This window comes from Tachypleus tridentatus, chromosome 7, assembly GCF_004210375.1.
Source record: "Tachypleus tridentatus isolate NWPU-2018 chromosome 7, ASM421037v1, whole genome shotgun sequence".
Lineage (NCBI taxonomy): Eukaryota > Metazoa > Arthropoda > Merostomata > Xiphosura > Limulidae > Tachypleus > Tachypleus tridentatus.
In genome coordinates this window covers 58158311-58178786 of record NC_134831.1, presented here as the reverse complement: position 1 = coordinate 58178786, position 20476 = coordinate 58158311, and the positions used below count along the sequence as shown (strand labels likewise).

The 20476-nt window shown below is 33.0% G+C and overlaps 1 protein-coding gene across 2 annotated transcripts in view; it reads left to right on the top strand.

Annotated features, from left to right (window-relative positions):
• The window catches only part of LOC143255740 (ras-related protein Rab-10-like), a 33168-nt gene extending 24110 nt beyond the window's left edge, over positions 1-9058 (top strand). The window contains exons 5-6 of one of the 2 annotated variants that reach the window (XM_076511896.1): positions 2481-2582; positions 5179-9058. In XM_076511896.1, the coding sequence (XP_076368011.1) occupies positions 2481-2582; positions 5179-5265 (189 nt within the window). In that variant the 3' untranslated portion in view covers positions 5266-9058. The remainder of the gene's footprint in view (positions 1-2480; positions 2583-5178) is intronic. The other variant, XM_076511897.1, reaches the window with a different exon arrangement.
• The last annotated feature ends 11418 nt before the right edge of the window (positions 9059-20476 follow it).

The following is a 20476-nucleotide window of genomic DNA, read 5'->3' as shown; positions in this document are numbered from 1 at the left end:
CCTAACAGTACACATCTATTTATAATAAAATTATATTATTTTATTGCCCTTTGAACCATGTTTAACTACTGTCTGCACCATCGTAAGTCACTTGGGGCATGTGCATCTCGTGTTACATTGTTGAATTGCATTACCCATGTGCTGCTTGCATGTGTACCTTATGAAACATTTTTATTATTTATTTTACCTAATCTAAGTTTACCTAACCTAAAAAAAAAGTACTTACTTTTACATTTTTGTTACTTTTATAATGATAAAGTATAATCATGAAAAAAACAAGAAAAGAGTACTTAACTAGTCTTCATTTTTCTTGCTGTCAATTGTCAAGGACATTTAAATCCTAATTTTTTTTTATCTTGATGGTAGTAATACACTAGATTTTTATTTAAGTAATGCACCAATGGCTTTCTAATTGTGAGAGAAGCACTGTTACTAATTCAAGGTAGTCATTAAATTTCTCACTGGAATGTTTGTACTCTGAGTGAAAATGACCTATCTGTTCAGAAAGCATTATGCAAAGTGTTATTTAAGAAATGAAAACTTTGACTTTCTATCTCTTATATGTAATGCATAATTAAATGTGAGAGATAACTGAAAGAGTGGATGTGACAGGAGGGGGTTTGACTTTCTATTTGATAGTTCTGTAAACAAAGAAAATTGAAGGCTATAAAAACCATTGTTTGTCTGATTATTTTATAGTGAATAATTTACTTTTAATTTCATAGTATTTTGAGGTGTGTAGTGGAAAAATAGAGAAGAAAAGATGCTTATGGAAAATGTCATGTCATACTTGGGGAATTCAGAATTTTGTTTTAATTGTTTTGTTGAATTAGGAACTTGACATTAATACTTTGTGCACAGCAAAGAATACTTGGGTTAAGAGGATTAACACATAGCTTTCACTAAACAGATTTTGGATTAGAAGTAACATGTGGCTACCATTTGCTGAATCCTAAGGAAATCTCTCCACCAATAAAAAAACGAGGATAAACCAACCAATCACAATACACAATTCACCAGAATACTATATACAATAGATCAACAACATGATACATACACTGACTTAAAGATAAAAGGTGGAAGACAAACGAAATGTCATCCCCTGCATTTGCACTTTTAAAACGGCGTTGCCTTCTGTTCAACTCGTTTCATCATGAATACTCTATTTAAACAATCTACAAAAAAAACCTTTTATAACCAAAAAATACCTGTAATAAAAAAAAGACAGCCAAATAAGTTTTATTTAAATGTGTTTTGTTTTTTATGCAAATTAATTGTTAGCTCAAGTTACACACATTCATGTACGGATCTCAAATTTAAAAATTAAGAAAGGATGTCCAAAATGAATAATTTTTAAATGAAACCATTTACTAAAAGCTTGTAATATATTGTATTTTCATAAACATGTACTATACATCTGAAGTAATATTTTAACTGTCCTAAAGGTGCTTGCACATCAAGTAAATGAAATATTCATTAGTTAAGTTGCAAAAAACAAAAGAGGAAAGCTGGAATATATATATAACATTAAAAGTTATCTAAGAAATAAGAGAATTGATGTTGCAGAATGACTGGGTCAATATGATTGAGAATTTATGGGCTGTGTTAAAGCAATTAATGAAAGATTATAAGTCACACAGAAAATGAACTTTTAGAAGTACTCAAAGAAGGTTGGAAGTCGATCACTCTAATACCTGTACAAACTCATTGAAAGCATGCCATGATGATGTGTAGCAGTACTGAAATCCAAGGGAATACCAACTGAACATTAACTTGTGAAACTGATTTGTGTTGTTTTGAGTTTCATTTTTAAGTTTGATTATTGCAGAGAAACCTGTTTGATCATTTTGTGAGCTAATAGGAATGAGAAGAGCTTAAAAACGACACTAGGTGCACAATACTTTTTATGAGAAAATGTAACTAAAATTATGAAAAGTTCAAGTATTTACAAAAGCCAGTGTTAAAGTTAAGAGTTAAGATCATATTTGAACAAAACTTGTTGAATGCGTTCTAAAAACGTAATTTTACGTATTTTTCTGTTATCTAAAGTTATAACAAATTAACAACATTTTCAGGAGGGGCACGTTTTTGTCCACCTCCTGTGTATGTATATCTTGTACAGACATTATGTAACCATTTGACTGGCCATGTGAATTGTTTCTATATTTATTACCTACTGTTAAGACTGATTCCAATAAATTAAAAAGTTGAATGTACTTTGTTAAATATGGATGAAAATGATGTGGATTATTTTGGAAAAGGATGTTTTCATGTTTTTCTCAAAAAACAAACAAAATAACAATTCTGTACACATCATGAGAAACTTGTGACTTTCATAATTTATTTCATTGAAATGTGCACTTGTATCTTTGTGAAGTTTATTATATTTAGTGATAACTATCACTTCAGAACTTGTACTTTATAAAGAAAGCTTGCGTTATTTTATGAGTTAATTTTACCGAAATTGGTATGTTTTGCAGATTGCTAGAGAACATGGAATACGATTTCTAGAAACCAGTGCTAAAGCAAATGTTAACATAGAAAGAGCATTTGTTGAACTCACAGATGCTATTTTGAGTAAGGTAAGGTAAACTACTCATTTTAATGATTTAAATACTTTCTGAGACAGTGTGATCTTCTACTATTCTGTGTTCTAGTATGTGCATGATTAATTTCCCATTGTCACATTAACACTTGCTGTTATTGTCTTCATACAATAAGAGCAACTCAGATTTGAATTTCTTAATTTGTTTATATGTTCTAAGAGAAAATCTAGATGTGTATGCGGTCATATTATAGAAGGAATGTGGTCTATAATTACAAATTCATTGTGTTCATATACATGAAATATGGAGAGCTTTTGTCAAAATATACTAGTCTGTTGTACACAATGAGAGGTGTTACAAAAGTGCTTGTATTCAAGGTAAGTCTGTAAACTGAAAATGTTGGTCTGACTTTGACAAGTCAGAGTACAAGGTGTTGTTCATGTGAAGAATAAAAATATTTCTTGTGTTCCTTGCATATTTCATTTGCATAAGCTATGTAACTCCAAAATGCATACCCACAGTTGTTTCATTATCCCTATATATTGTACCTGATATTTACTACAGGATGCTGCTAAATCAGCAGTGTAGAATAAAAGGAATAGTTTAACTTTGACACCAAGGACTTAATACCATCTTCAATGGAACTATGTCAGAGGTTAAGGTATGTCATGTTTGCCAATTGGTAATTAAAGGCTTTCACTTGTATATATACTCTGTTGTTGTTGGGCTTAGGATAATTCTATAGTAGGTGTCTCTAACTTGTAGTTTTAATTTAGTTTTCCATCATAGCCAACTATTACCAATATACACCAGTAGATGGCACTAATGCATGCAATGTTGCAATTAGTGAATGATCCAGTTTAAAGGCAGTGGATCCTGTGTACAATACTAATCCTATTGCATTGATAAGATTTCATGTGACATATATGTAACTAATTCTTCCAATTAGAACTTGTATGCTATTATTGTTTCTCAACATTTAGGAATGCATACAAGCCAGCCATGGCATCCATGAAAATACAAAACTAGTAACAATAGAAATAGATTATCACTAATAAACAGCAAAGTCAGATTGCTAATAAATGAAGTAAACTAAAACTCAAATTATTTTCTATTGTTTATTTATTTTTGCAACAGAACAATGTTGAGTACCTTTATAAAATTACACTCAGTAGCAAATTTATTAGGTACACCTTTTAGTAGGACCCTCTTTTGCCTCCAGAACAGCCCGAATTCTTCACAGCATAGATTTAGTAAGGTGCTGGAAACATTCCTTAAGGATTTTGGTCCATGCTGACCCAATAGCGTCATGCAGTACCTGTAAATGTGTCAGCCACACATTCTTGCTGCAAACCTCCTGTTCCATATCATCCCAAAGGTGCTCTATTGGATTGAGATCTGGGGACTGTGCAGGCCATTAGAGTACAATGAAATCACTGTCACATTCATGGAACCAGCTTGAGATGATATGTGCTTTGTTACATGGCCCATTATCCTGCTGAAATAGCCATTTAAAAACAGGTAAACTGTGGCAATGAAGGGATGCATATGGTCTTCAACAATGCTCTGTTTTACTCTGGCATTCAAATGATGTTTAATTGGTATTAAGGGGCCTAATGTGTGCCAAGAAAACATTCCTCGCTCCATTACATGACCACTACCAGCCGTACCATTAACATAAGGCAGGATGGATTTATAGATTAAGCTGTTTATGCAAAATTCTGACCCTATCATCTGCATGTTGCAGCTGAAATCAAGATTCAGCAGACCAGGCAATGTTTTTTTCTAATCTTTAGTTGCCCAGTTTTGGTGATCCCATGCTCACTGTAGCTTCATCTTCCTGTTCTTAACTGACAGGAGTGGAACCTAGCATGGTTGTATACTGCTGTAGCCCATCCTCTTCAAGGTTCAATGTGCTATGTTTTCAGAGATGCCCTTCTGCACACCATTGTTGTAATGAGTGGTTATTTGAGTATTTGTGGCTTCACTGTTAGCTGGAACAAGTCTGACCATTTTCCTCTGACCTCTCTCATTAACAAGGTATTTTTACGTACATAACTGTTGCTCATTGGATGTCTATTTTGTTTTAGGTACCATTTTCTGTAAACTCTAAAGACTGTAGTGCATGAAAATTCCAGGAGATCAGCAATTTTTTGAGATGCTGGAATTATCATGTCTGGCACTAACAATCATTCCAGTCAGTCTCTTAGATTACACAGTTGAACCTCTTGACCACGTCTGCATGCTTTATATATTGAGTTGCAGTCAGATGATTCACTGTTTGCATTAAAGAGCAGGTATACTTATTAAAGTGGCCACTGAGTGTTTATTTATTTGGGTTTCATTATATTTACATTTTTTTATATAAATGATAAAACATTTTCATAAATTGCTTTATGTTGCCAACATATTTTCAGTAAAGGAAGAATTCATGGCTTGAAGTCTCGTCTCTTTCACTGTTCAACACAAATTGTGTAATTCAGTCACAAGGTGTCAAAAGAGAGCTTAAAATTTTAATTTTTTTTCTGATTATAATGAAAAGATTATCAACACTTATTAGTTATATAAGTGATTATGTTTATAAAATGCTTTTTTTATTTCCTTAATCAGAAATTTATGTTTTTTTTACAAGCAACTGGCTGGAAAGGACCAGACAGAAGTTCCTGACAGAGTACGAGTTGTTCCACCAGAGAACAAAAGTGGAGGAAAGTGCTGTTAAGTGGTAGTGTTATCTGTGTGAGGACTTGTATTCAAAGTTTGTCTGCAGGAAGAAGTGAGATCATTAGTCCATTACAAAAAAAAAAAAGAAAAAAGGAAAGAAATCAAAATCAAAGCTGAGTTCACATATAGAATATAAAACAAACAGATATGGTTGAGTCTACATTTAGGCTGTAGAGCAATCCAGCATACATATATGTAAGTTCTAGTTTATGATGGATTTGCTAGTACGGCTTTTTTCTTGGGAAAAATCAAAAGAGGGTATTTCAAGAATTGTTTTCATAAAAATGAATCATCTAGGATTGTAAACAAATCCTAAGTGATAGCATGTAAATATTCGTGAACTCCTTTTATTTGAGATTGCTTTTTGATAACTTGTTTTAAATTTAAGATGCTGTTATTGTTTAAGGCTTACAACTCCCATTGGCTTGTGTGTTTTAGACCTGTAACACTTTGATTGAAAATAGTAATTAAAATACACTAGGTTTTAAAGGGTTTTAGTCCTAGGTGGAAAGTCAAATGAGTTAAAATGGGTTCAAATAAGTTTTTCAGAGAGTTTGTTTCCAGTGTTTTTGGTTATTATAAACATATTTCTGTAGATGTTTAGTGAAAGTTATTCCATTAGAGAACTGGAATTTCAGCATATGTACAAATATATAAATTTAGACCTTGTCAGTAATGTCACTTAAACATTTACTTGTTAATCAAACTCTTATTGAAAATATTTTGCCATTTTGGATTTCTCAAGAAAGCGGCTTTTTGATATGGAACTCTTGTCAGATTGTAACCTAAAAAGGTAGCTCAAAAAGCAATGGCTGTTGTTTGTTAAATTCTCTATAGCTTGCTTCCCCTAAATGGATTACTATTGACTTTTTACAATTAGCAGATGTGTTCTGTTATTTAAAAAAAAAAAAGTTGTGAGCTTAATTCTTTTGTGAAATAACAAGGTTGATTAACAAAATGATGAGCTATTAAGAGTTTAAAAGAGAATAAACCAAAAGTTTGAAAAGGAAATAAAAGAATTAAATGTCTGTGGAAATCTCCTATTACAACATATATTTGTCTAAAGATAGTGCAGTTAATTGTAAACAGATTTATGTATGATGTTTATGTGAAGATGGAAGTTTTTTTAATTATGTTGTATCAAAAATTTAGACATTGGAATGTTAACAACTAAGTTTGAATAGAAAATAATTATATATGCAATAATAGTTTAGTTAAATTCAAATCAACATGGTCCAGTTATTTTCCAATGCAACACTATATGCTTTACTTTCTCAATGTATATTTTATGAATTACACATGGTAAACAGTCCAACTTGTGTTTTTCTGCTATTCTACATATGTTTTTTTTTTCTGGAAATATGTTAAATGAAATGTATCTTCTATTAAATGAATTTACTCATTGTGACTAAGGTAATTACTCATGAAGACCAAAGCTGTACTAAGATCTTTTATATTCTTCATATGTAAGCTGTATAATCACAAATGCCCAGCTTACTTTGTTTACACTTTCCAAGTTCAACTTTGCTCTTTTTCTTTTTGATCAAGTGGTAAATTATACTGACTTGCAATGTTTTAGTTGTACTCTCCATACAAATATATGCAAAAATATTTATGGTCGTAGATTTATAGTTTAATTGCTAAAAATCAAATTGGTAAAATTATAATTTACTAGATTTGCTTCTGTATTAAAATGACTTGTTTTAGTTATAAATTTGTGAGGAAAATTATCTGTTCTAAGACTGCTATTCATTTTTTAATTGGTCAGAGTTTTCAAATATCTAAAAGTGAATAACTAGTATTTACATCTTTACTAGATATTCACTTTTTATCACATGTGATTGTGGGATATATTTTTCTAACAGTGAATGACCAAGTGAAGAAACTGATAAAAGAACAAATGAGCTAAATTGTCAAAGTGGTATCATTCAAGTCACACTTTTTCTTTTATTATAAGGTTAGGCTAGTCTTAACTCCTGTTAAGATTTTGATTTATTTTGTTTTTCAAAGTACTTGTAATATAAGATTTCAACTCAGACAAGTAGACAAGTGACTGATATAAAAATAATCTGGACTTCTGCCAAAAAAGCTGCTCCCAACAATTTTATCTTAGATTACTAAGAAAATCCAAGAGATAGAATAAGTTCTTAACTCTTTCACTGCAATGTTTACATATTCAGAAAAAATTCCTAATGCTAGATTTGTTTGTAGGTATGTAATAAAAGTTTTGATGTTTTCTTATCTATATAAAACTTGAAACTGAAACTTTGTGAATCTTGTAAGAGTGAATCTTGTAAATTGCCTTTGTTCATGATAATACATAAATCCAAACACAGATGTGATTGATTAATAATCCACTTTTCAAGACTCAAAGATTTTATATTTTATCTTGTGTATGTACCTATTGGCAGTGGAAGAGTTAGAAGAAATTTAGAATATCCATCTATGAGCTATTCTATTCCATAAACAAAAGTAGTAAATGCAGTATTTAACTTCTGATTTTTGACTTTACAACACCAAGGTCTTATATTCTTTTTTAGCATCAGAATGTGTTTACATTTGTCTAACCAGGGTTTTCATCTGACCTGCCAAAAAACTAAAGTTACATGTTCTTTCTGCAGAGTTAAAACTGTAATATTTTGTAGACTGATATTCTCTCAATATTCTACAAACAACAACAAAAACTGACTTAAGCGTATCATAAAAATTCCACGAATATCTTCAAGAGATCAAAAACGTTTGGTACACTAATTAAATAATTAATTTTATTGTTATTGATGTTCACCAAGCTCAGCTGGCTTTGTAGGATATACAGTTGCTCCCTTGCATTTTAACAGTTGGAACAAACAAGTGAAAGTGAGCTAACGAATTTATGTTCCTTAATTAGTTTTATGGAAATATCTGTTATAGGCAGATACCCAGTTCTGAGTGTAGGCATTCATATTACCTACTGTTTCTGTGTTTTCACACATTTAAATACATGTATTCATGATGATAATATGAGTAATTTGTAGAATATTCTCATGACTGTATCTACCTAGCTCACTGCATTTTAGGATTGTTTTGTAACCTGTCTTGGACAAGGTAAAGATATTGATAACTACTCTAAATTCCACGTGTTTGAAATAAAAAAACATACATTTTATGTTTTTAGTGATGAACATGAAAGATGCTATATTAAATAACTGCTTACCTATGGAACTAGATAAGTTTTTTTTTTGTTTTTTTTCTACTTATCTGGTGTTAATGTACCTGTTTCATAATTAACTTATTTACTTCTAAATATGAATTTTTAAAAATATGAAACTGAGAAGTAACTAAAAACTAACCAATTTTGTAGAGTTTGGGATTTGAAAAATCAATAACCTGATCTCATGATGCTTGATAAGTATCGTATTTTTTTTTTTAGCATTAGTTCCTGATATATTACTAACACTAAATCCTATTACTATGTTCATGTATGTCAATCTTCTCAAATTTATGCTAATACAAAAAAAATCTAAGGATAAATGCAAGTTTTATTGACTGCATGTTGTGTACACAACCTTCTTTTTTTTTTATGTAAAAGTTCATGGAGTAAAGTTTGAGTCAATTTGCAAATTTTGTTGCTTGCTGAATGAGATTATACATTTGCAGGTCTTTTAATATCAAATTGTAATGTTAATAAAAGTTCAGTTGCTACATGTAGATAGTGGTATACAAGTGATGTATTTCAAAACTTGTGAGCAGGTTTTAAGAGTTTGCCTAAAAGATTTTGAATTATAGAAAAATAAAAAAAATATACTACAGTACCTGATTGTCTGCATTTTCTCTCTATTACTTATGCAATATAAATTTAAAAATGTAGGTATTAAACTGCAAACTGAATGTGTGAATGCTAAGTTTAGAAAAATGAAAGAACAAAACAATTTAGTGAAAATTGAATTTGCATTGTAATTTCTTTAACACATGATAATGCATTACATTAACTAAGAAGTGCACAAATTATCTTTATCTTTCCATATATGATTCTCAGATGCAAGAAACATATTCTTAAATACTTCAATAAAATCATGAATCATTAATTATATAAAAATGAAACTACTGTTAGTGTTGTAAATATTGTTGAAAGAGACCTATCTTTGGTGTTGAATTTCTAGTTAGAAATATACATTAGTGTTTTCTACAAGTCTACAAAACTCATTCTTGATGACGAGAAACCCACTTGAAATATAAAATGTATCTCAGAACGGTTGGTAAGGGTATTAGCGTCTTTTATAGATAGGTAGAGAATAACCTTTAGAGCTTCCTAGATCATCCTCAGTTTAACAAAGTTTGCATATCTGAGGGACGAGAGTATAAACGGGTACCGGATTGTAGGGGGCGTTAGGTTATTAATTAGTATAGGTATAATGGTGTCCCTTTATATTGGTTTAATTTTGGTTTTATTTGCTGTATAAGTATGCTTCTTTGATTTTGCATTTTTGTTTATATTTGTTTCCCTACTTAGCATCTGGGTGTTTTCTATAATTATGTTGTTATTTGATTTATAGTGTTTAAAAACATGTGAAGGTATCTTTTTGTGTTCTTTGAATCTAGTTTCAATTTTTCTGCTTGTTTCTCCAATATAGAAGTTGTGGCAGTTGCATTGTATTTTATAAATTATGTTGATATTGTGTTTGTCAGTGTAATTTTTACAAAGTATGAACTTTAGTTTTGTACCTAGTTTTTGAATAAATTTGGTGTTTACTGGAATGTTATGTTTTATTATAAGTGTTTTCCAAATGTTGGTTATTTCTTCACTGATGTTGAGAACATATGGTATGCAGCAGTATAAGGTTTTGTATTTTGTTATATCCTGGGATTTATTGTTTGTTTGTTGTTGGTCTTGGTGTGGTGGTATATATTTCTTTTTTTTTCCACGGATTTTGGAGAAATTTGTTGATGTTGATGAAATCTTGTTTTATTTTGTTAATTTTATCAGGTGAGCATAGTTTGTGGCTGTGTTTATTTGGTTTATTAATATGTTTTTTGTTTTTTTTCATATGCTGAGTCCCAGGAAATGTATAATCCAGGATAGGTGATTTTTCTGTAGATTTGTTTCGAATTGTGTATCAGTTTTAGTGATTTTTGAGGTTAAGAAATACTATGTGTTAGTTTTTTCCTGTTTACAGATGAACTTAACATTGTGGTGTATCAAGTTAACAGGATTGAAAAACTAAGTGTATGTTCTGAATATGTGAATCCAGCAATTGTATCATTAGTATAGTGGTGGGTGTAAAGCTGAGTTGATCGCTTGAGATTAAATCTGTCGTTAAAATGTTGGTGATGTGGGATTCCCATACTTGGGCCATTTATTTGTAGGTAGTTTTGGTTATTGAACATAGTTTTGGCAGAAGTGAATTCTGTTGGGGTTGCTAATTGGTTACTGGGAATATGTATCAATAGGTTGGGATCTTGGATATAAAGTTCTAAAGCTATCTTATAGGCTTCAGTGATTGGGACTTCTGTAAAGAGGGAGATTACATCAAAACTGGCCATTAAGGCTTTATGGTTTAGTTGATTAAAAGTATATTTAAAGTTAACAGATTCTTTGAAAAAGGAGCCAGCTGATGTTTCATTCAAGAAAATGCTCGTGTTATATATTTACTGAGGTTATAGTTAAATGATTCATACATTGACATTATGGGTTGTAGTGGACAATCAGGTTTGTGAGGTGCCATATAGTTGTGGTGTGCATGAGTTGGTCATTTCTAGATAAGAATAAAAGTTTTCTGAGATTGTGTTGATTTTTAAGATGTGCCCAGCAAGGATTAGTTACAAACTCTCTCTCTTTGTTAACCTAAAAGTAACCTAGGAAGGTTGAAATGGTCTCCACAAAGCTCTGTTTTTGTAGTGTATTGGACCTGGTTGTTAGGGTACTTAACTTTCAGGTTGTGGGTTTGAATTTCATCATCAAGTATACTTGTCGTTTTGGCTATGTGGGTATTATAATGTTATGCTTAATCCCACTTTTTCTTGGCAAAGAGCAGTCCAAGAATTGGTGGTGGATGGTGTTGACAAGCTGCCTTCCCTGTTGTCTTTTACTTCAAAATAGTCCCTGAGTAGGTTTTTGCAAAATTCAAAACAAACAAACTTGGCATATTTTAGTCTTTTTTCACACCTTGCTAAATGTTGTTATTCCCCCTTTTTAAGAGAATAATAATTATATTCTAACTTGTCAGTGGTTGGTTTGAAAAATTCTTGTAGAAAACCTTATATACATGTGTGGTAATTAAAGAAACAGTGTAGTTGGTTGTTATTGGCCACTTAGACTTATAAACAAGTTCAAATTAACTAGTAATTAAAAAGCTTTAAAAATTGGGTGATTTCTCTTCTAGCTCTGTCTTTGGTTTTTTTTCTGTGTTATACACATTTTTGTGGCTATTTTTCTTTATTATAAAAGGCCCAGCATGGCCAGGTGGTTAAGGTGCTCAACTCATAATCTGCAGGTTGCAGGTTCAAATCCCTGTCACACCAAACATGCTTGCTCTTTCAGCTGTGGGGGCCATTATCATGTGATGGTCAATCTCACTTTTCATTGGTAAAAGTGTAGCCCAAGAGTTGGCAGTGGGTTGTGATGACTAGCTGCCTTCCCTCTAGTCTTACACTGCTAAATTAGGGACAGTGATCACAGATAGCCCTTGTGTAGCTTTGCACGAAATTCAAACCAAATCTTTTATTATTCATATTTGTTTATTACAACTTTCAAATTAGTGTAAGATATTAGCAACAAATCTAATTCCTTATCTCCATATTTTTAAATATGTATATATATTGAGCTGATAAGATTCATGTATTTGGAAATATTTTATTTATATAAAAATCAATCTTTTCACAATACGCAATTGGATCAGTGGTTTCTCAAGTAGAAGTATCAAGTTCAAATCCAAGTTTATTGTAGAATTTTTGATATATTTTCATGTGTAGAGCAAGATGTTACAATATTAAGAAAAAAACCACAGTAACGTGCATAATGGATTTGAATTATTTATTAGCATTTGATAAGAAAGATTGTCACATAGTTGTAGAGTTTAATGATCATGTGAAAGTGTTGCTTTCAAACCCTTGAAGAGATAAGACTTGATATTATATAATTTTTTATTATTATATTTATTATCATATCTACGACAAACTCTTTCAGTATTAGGAAAAATACAAGTACAGTCATGTGAAAAAGTTAGGACACCCTATGAAAGCCTGCATATTTGTGTAACATTTTTGGATATATAGATATTTAATTTCAATTTTAACAATAATGAGATTATAGGAATACAACAAAACAATTAAAACCGAAGAAAAGACTTTTCAAGATCTTTTGTAAATGTAATTCTACAAAAATGCATATTATAACTGAGGAAAAGTTAGGACACTCTTCCCCCTAATAGCTAGTGTTACTCCCTTTGGCTGAAATAATTGCAGTAAAATGCTTCTTGTTGCCATCCACCAGTCTGAAGACAGTTTGCCCCACTCCTCAATGAAGAATTCTTTCAGCTGTGAGATGCTTGAGGGGTTTCATGTATGCACAGCCTGTTTCAAGTCACCCCACACTATCTCAATGGGATAAAGATCTGGGGTTTGACTTGGCCATTCCAGGACTCTCCATGTCTTAGTTTTCAGCCAGTCCTTGATGGATTTACTGGTATGTTTTGGGTTGTTGTCGTGTTGCAGGGTCCAGTTCCATTTCAGCTTTAATTTTCTTACAGATGGTCTCGCATGATCCTTAAGCACCCTCTGATACACAGTAGAATTCATGGTGGATTCTATGATTGTGAGCTGTCCAGATCCTGCTGCAGCAAAGCAGCCCCAAACCATGACACTTCCACCTCCATGCTTCACAGTTGGTATGAGGTTCTTTTCCTGGAATGCTGTATTTAGTTTATGCCAAACTTGTCCTCTGTTCTGGTGTCCAAATAATTCAATTTTGGACTCATCTGTCCAAAGAACATTATTCCAGAAGTCCTGGTCTTTGTCTACATTCTCTCTGGCAAACTTCAGTCTGGCCTTGATGTTTCTCTTAGAGAGCAAAGGTTTCCTCCTTGCACACCTCCCATGCAAGTTAAACTTGTGCAGTCTCTTTCTGATTGTAGAGGCATGCAATTTCATATCAACAGTAGCTAGAGCCTGCTGTAGGTCCCGTGATGACATGTTAGGGTGTTTGGAGACCTCTTTTAGCCTCTTGCAGTCTGCTCTCAGGGTGAACTTCCTTGGATGACCAGGCCTGGGCATGTTGGCAGTTGTTTTGAAAGCCCTCCACTTGTTGACTATTTTCCAGACAGTGGAATGGCTGATTGCAAAATCTTTTGGGATCTTTTTAAATTCCTTACCAGACTCGTAAGCTGCTACAATTTTCTTTCTGAAGGCCTCAGACAGCTCTTTTGCTCTCACCATGGTTGCTCACTCTCATTTGACAGTCAGGAGCACACCAAACTAAATGTCTGAGGTTTAAATGGGGCAAGCCTTATTGAAAATGCTGAGTAACGATCTTCTAACCATGTGCACCTGGTGTAACACACCTGTGTGTGAGTTGAGCCACTTTAAGTGGAAATAAATGTGGGGGTGTTCTAATTTTTCCCTCAGTTGGAATATACATTTTTGTAAATTACATTTACAGAAGATCTTAAGTCTTTTCTTCAGTTTTAATTATTTAGTTAAATTACCATATTCTCTCAGTATTGTTAAAATTGAGATTAAATATCTATATATCTAAAAATGTTGTAAAAATACACAGGCTTTCATAGGGTGTCCTAACTTTTTCTCATGACTATAAATTAAACTAGAGACTATCACAAGATAAATAAAAAATAAATTGGGTGTTTAAAAATCTGCAAGTAGTGATCATAAAGTAAGCAAGCAAGGCTGGACATGCTCTAGACATTATTTACTCAAACTATAAACCCTTATTTTGACTCCATATGGTTATTTAAAATTACATTAAGCAGAGGAGTCGGTCTCTGTTGAGATTGGCAGTGGTCTTTTTTGTAATGAGATGGAGAGGTATATTTGGTTTGGTGGGTGATCCTGGACATTCTGGAGAGGGGTTAAGTTTGTTTTTCCCTGTATCTTTTGGCTTCTTGTTTTGTAGGATAATTGGAATAAGAAGAACTACTAAACAACACCAGGTGCACAACACTTTTTGTGACAAAATATAACTAAAATCATGAAAAGTTCAGGTATCTACAAAACCCAGTGTCAAAATTAAGATTTGATATCATATTTGAACATATCTTGTCAGGTGTGTTATAAAAACATTGCTTTACATGTATTTCTGTTATCTGATAAAAGGTATACAAATTAACAACATTTTCAAAGGGGACCAGTATTTTATTTTGTCCACCCTTTGTTGGTCTTAATAGAATTGTCATATTTCTATGTCTTTAGTGGCCAAGTTAAATTGCCTGTTGGAAGACATTTTGAGAGTTGGTATGTGAACTTTCTCAATACTTTAATCTTGCATTATTTATGTGATCTGGCCATATCTTCCTCTGAATGTTTTCAACTATTCCTTGAATTTATCTTAATCACATCAGCTGGATTATCAGGAGATGTATTTTTATTGCTACTCATATCTCTCCATTATTTTCCATGATCCCTTTTCTCTTTCTCACAGGATCTCAGGTATACTTTATCAAATCAAGTCTTTACTAGCAAACATAAACGTAATATAATTTATCTAGCTTGCAACAGGCTCTGTAGAAATGAGGTGTTCCATACGACCACCTACAATTTGTCCAGGTAGAATTGTTTGTTTCTTTGTTTTTCTTATAGCAGAGTCACATCAGGCTATCTGCTGAACCCACTGAGGGGAAGAGAACCCCTGATTTTCGTGTTGTAAATCCATAGACTTACCACTGCACTAGCAGGAGGTGCCAGGTAGTATTAATGTACTGTGTTGGTTGGACTGCCATTTGTGGACTATCAGTAGTAAAGCTTAAGGGGATCCTGCCAGTTATTGAATTAAATAAGTCATGGTTGGTTTGCTTTTAAAAGCTTAGGGAACTGTTTCTAGAGCACTGTTCCTTAGGATTTCTAAACATGTATTATCCCACCCAACATTCTAGAAGTAGAGCTAGGGAATCCTTGCCATACCCAACTTTCATTCACTGGGGTGGTGGACAGAGGTTTTTCCTCCAGAATGTTAAAGTAAATTTCTTCAACTTTTGAAGAAGAGGGTGAGGTTGAGAGTCTTCCTATCTGGTTCCCTGGATATTTTTTCCAATGTTGGTAGGAGAGGCATCAGCTTAGATGGGAGTCTACTACTCATAATACTGATTCAGGTTAGCTATCTGGCTAGGCTGAGCATGGCCCTCCTTTTTAAACAACAATGGTTAAGTACATTGTTTGTGGAAGAGGGTTCACTGTCTCCTTATACTTCCAAATGTAGAGTGGACCCATTATAGGTCCTTGGTTAAGTACAGTTTGTTCTACATTTACCCCATAATTCCGAAGACAAGAAGGATATATCTTGCTGACCCTGTTGGGGAGAGAAGGTAGGTGCTCTTAATACTAAATTGTACAAGTTCTGTTTCCTCAGGTTGAGTATGGTATACAGGATTCTGCCATTCCAAGTGTGGGGTGTTGCCTTTTGGACTTCTTCAGATTGAGAAGCTTTGTGCACTTCAGTGTTGCTTATCTTGAGGTTTGAACAGATGATTCTATGGTTACAGGTTGCGATCCACTCATACATATGTATATACATATATAGATTGCTGTCCAACTGCCTTAGCCACCCTCTCGGTGTAGATTCTTTTCTGTGGTGAGGGGCTCTGTTCTTTCATTTTATCTCCTCTGGGATCTAAACATCCACCCACGTGTTTGCCGTGCATGGTAACCCGTGAAGGGGAGGAGAAAATCCTGGTGGTTGAGGGGGCCCAACCATAATACACTGCTTTGGCCTTGAATTCCTGAAGATAGGCAGCCTTGGGGTGGCCCACTTGGGTCAATTGGCTGGTCCACTTGGGCTAGGGTCAACCAAGTACCAGTGTTGGATGTTCTCAACAGGAGTTGTGGACATTGTATCTGGTGTTGGTGTTTGGGTATAGTGTTCATGAAACCCTGGCACTGCTGCAGTGTCCTTCTTTGGCATTGAAGTGCATCCCCTCATAGAGTTCCATGGTGGGTGGGGTCAGTGGGTGCCAAAACATTCATTTGTTTTTTGTGGATCCCCCAAATAAACTTTTAAATAAAATAGTGAAAAACAGTACATAGGTAAACAATTGCATGTTGAAGATTCTGAGCAGCAATCTTCAATATCTGCACCACCTGAAACTCATTTTCTTATATTCTCTTTCAGACAAACTTTTAGGGCAAATGCCTCCCTTTTCTTATTCAGAAGGGACTAGAGGGACTTGCTGGCTCTCCAAATCATTCCAAAAGCATTGCTCTGGTGACATATTGTTGAAAATATCCACATCTAAAGACAGTGAACTCCTCTTACGTTCAAAGGCAATTGGGGACATACCCATTGAGGTTATGCCTCATGCTGCTTTGAATTCGTCATGAGGAGTTATTGTTCATAGGGATTTGAAGAACATTCCCGAGTCGGAGATTTCAGCAGGCCCATGCACATGCTCAGCAGGTGAGATATCAAAGCCAGAAGGAATCTTGGATTAAGTTCACAACCAGTATTGATTTGGGACAAGATTCGAAAGGACAGTGGGCAGTACAATTCTGTCCCCCTCTCGATCTTGCTCTTGAATGCCTCAAAAGTAGCTGATAACTGGAGCATTGCCAATACTCTTGGTGAAAGCTTTTGACAGGTATCTAGCACTTCTGCTTCATCCTCCTAGTTCTTAGCCATCAAGACTCGGGCAGAGCAATGACTTCTTTTCTATCGAGTTGTTTGTCTCCATGACTATAATCGTTCCATTACACTGGTGGAACTCAAAACTGGCCTTTCATATGGTCTGGTGGTACATTGGTCGGACCTGAAGATATACACTATAAGATGCTGTATCATTTATCTCCTGCTTTTTTTGCTGTTCTAATGATTGTTTTAAACTGGATCTGGCAGTGGAATGTTTTTCCTGATGCTTGGAAAATTATACAACAAATTTTGAAATTAAACCAAAAACATTAAAATGGTTTTAATTTGCATTTATAGGATTGCGGTATATCTATTGGAAAATTTGTCCTTGCAGGATGATATGGTTGATTTTCTGGAATATATTTAAAACCATGCAATACTGTGAAATTAAGGTGTTAAGGACAAATAAAACATGAATTACTGCTACTTTGACAATGCTAATTAAACGTTTTCCTTATTTCACAAAAGTGTGGAAAAAATCTAATGTTTTTATTGAATGATGAACATTTATCATAGGCTGTTGAAGAAAGTTCCAAAAGAGAGGTTTAAGTGATAATGAATTTCCACAATTAGAGAAATAAAGTCAATCTAAGTTGTATTCAGCTTTAGATCATGAATTAGTGTGTGAACTCTTACTTCCTCACTCTTTCGTAACAGTTAAGGCCCTTTTTTTATGTAACAAATAGCAGTAGAGAAAATGTGGTGGTCTTTTAGGGTCTTAGTGACAAATCCCAGCAGTGGTTTACTTAAAAATTGTATTTTGTAGTGGGCATGGCACATTCATTGTGTAGCTTTGTGCTCAAACACTAGTAGCGTACATCATCCATTCTCATATCAGTGAACTCATGACTAATGAAGAGTTTGAAAGATGAAATGCATCTGGGTTTATGAGAAAGATAAAGACAAATTTAAAACCCAGACTTATAAGTATTTGTGTGAACTGAAAAACATTATTTAATCTTTAAATTATTAATTTGTTCTAATTCGATGAGATGCAGTCAATCCAGAGGCACGCTGAACTTTGGACTTTGCCTTCACAACATCCAACCTGACATACTTGTCATTTTCACCAGTGCTGTTAAGTAAACATGTTTGTGAATTTAGTTTGTTTTCTGTTGTTACATATTTGTTTATAATATAGATAATTTCCATTGTTAGCTTATTATAATAATAATTTAAATATCTTGACTTTTTAACATATTATTGGAATTATGACCAAAAATCTCTCTAATAGTGAGGGTACTTAAAAGATAAACATACAATCTTGTTGTTTAAAGTAAGGACAGTGTACCAAATTAGCTATGTCTTCTAGATGAACTACTATAAGGTCCCTGAAAGCATTCTGTTTCAAGGATAAATAAAATCAATACTAACAAATATTTTTATTTCTTGCTTTTGAAGTTCATGTGTTATGCTGTGTTATAGCCTACAGAGTGAATAGTAATTCTTGTTTTTCATGGCACACTTGTGTTTTACTGGCACCATGACATTACAAATTGCAATGCTAAGCATATTTTATGTGACATCATTTTAATGTCTACTGACTGACTGACAGACAGACAACATACTAGTTTATAATGGTGGGAGTGGATAGAACAGGTTTACTACCCCCTGATAGCTTTGGGTTACCTCTCATAGAAGTTGATGGATTAATTTTTAATTATGCAAGTTGAAGTAGGGATTCAATCTTTATTAACACTAATAAAAAAATAAGTCTTATTATTATTATGTTACTTTGATTATTTTTCTCATTTCTAAAATTTCTTATTATTTGTTTTAGAATTTTGTGCAAAGTTATAGGAGGTTATCTGCACACATTCATCCTTAATTTGAAATGATATTCTAGAAAGAATGTAGATAGCAAACTACTCACTGCCAACTCTTGTCTGACCAAATAGGGATATGACTGTCACTCTTAGGATACACTGTAGGCTTAAGTGAAGAATAAAATCAGTTAAGCTTCTTTTAAACCTACTTTAAGTAATGCAGTTTGAGGGCTTTCAATGATAAAAGTTGAGCTTCAGTAGTTACACTGGGTACAGTACAGATAGCCCAATCACAGTTTTATGGTGAACAACTAACAAATAAGATCATTTTAGAAAAATTAGACACTGTAAAATATTCAAAACTGTAAGTGATATAAAGGAATGGTGAAAATTCAAACAAACAAAAATAACTGTCATGATTGAGAATATCTTTATTCTTAAAGATATACTATGAAGCACTCTTAAATAACCAAATAGTTCAACTATACTTTCTCACAGTCCATCTTTAGGCTTTTGGCTGTGCTGGCTGTGAAATTGTAAACAAATAGAGATATACATGCAAGATTTGCACTAAACTAACACCATGCAACTTTTATATGCTTTCACTGATAATACTGCCAGCTGGAAATATGATGTGTAATGCAAAACATTTATTAAATAAATAACATATCCACTCACAATTGCATACCCTGGGTTTTTAAATATATCTATTGTAATTAGTGTATTGTCATTCCAAACAAGCTTTCTAATTCCCACAACAGAGCAGTCTGTTATAACTGACAGAGAAAAACACAATTCTTAGTCATGAAACCATTAGAACAATTTCATATTATTTACCTATTACTAGTAAAAGGTAATGCATTCTGTGCAGCAAACAAAAATTTCAGTGGTCTTGAACATGGACACTGCATAATTTCTCAGCCCCTTCAGTTATGGAGGAATATTTCTCGAACCTTCTATGTGCAAGAAATGTTCATGCAAATATCCTAAAAAAACAATTTCAGACATTTTAAAATTACTGTGTATGTCTTTCATCAAACACTGTTAAAAACTGTAATGTAGTACGTACATAATGGGGAAAAAAGTTGTAACATTTCACTCTTCTGAAACTAGAAAATAATTTTATTTAGGAATATCCATATAAATTCCCTGTTTTTATGTTACATTTTCTCTCTCTCTCTCTCTCTCTCTCTATATATATATATATATATATACACACATGTATGTATACTTCATTACTCTTTCTTAAAGAAGGTTTCAGAAGGTCGAATTTTATTATCTTCTGATTTAGTTAAAGGTTACATATTGCATTATTTGTTTGAAAGGTTTATAAGTGCATGGCCCTTTATTTATGTTGCACTTTCCTGAAGTGAGGGTAGTTTTCATTTCAAAGAGTGGTACAAAGTATTCTATGAGTAGAAATTTGCCTTCCCTAAAAGTACATGCTCAAATTTACTGTTTGCATAGTTAATTTTGAATTGGGTAATAATGCATTTAAAAATTTCAATCTGACTTAAAAATGACACACAAGATTGTTCTTATTCTTATCCTGCACTAAACATCAGGAAAACTCTTTCTTTACTTCAGTGCCAAGTCTGTCATACAATGAACACTAAAGG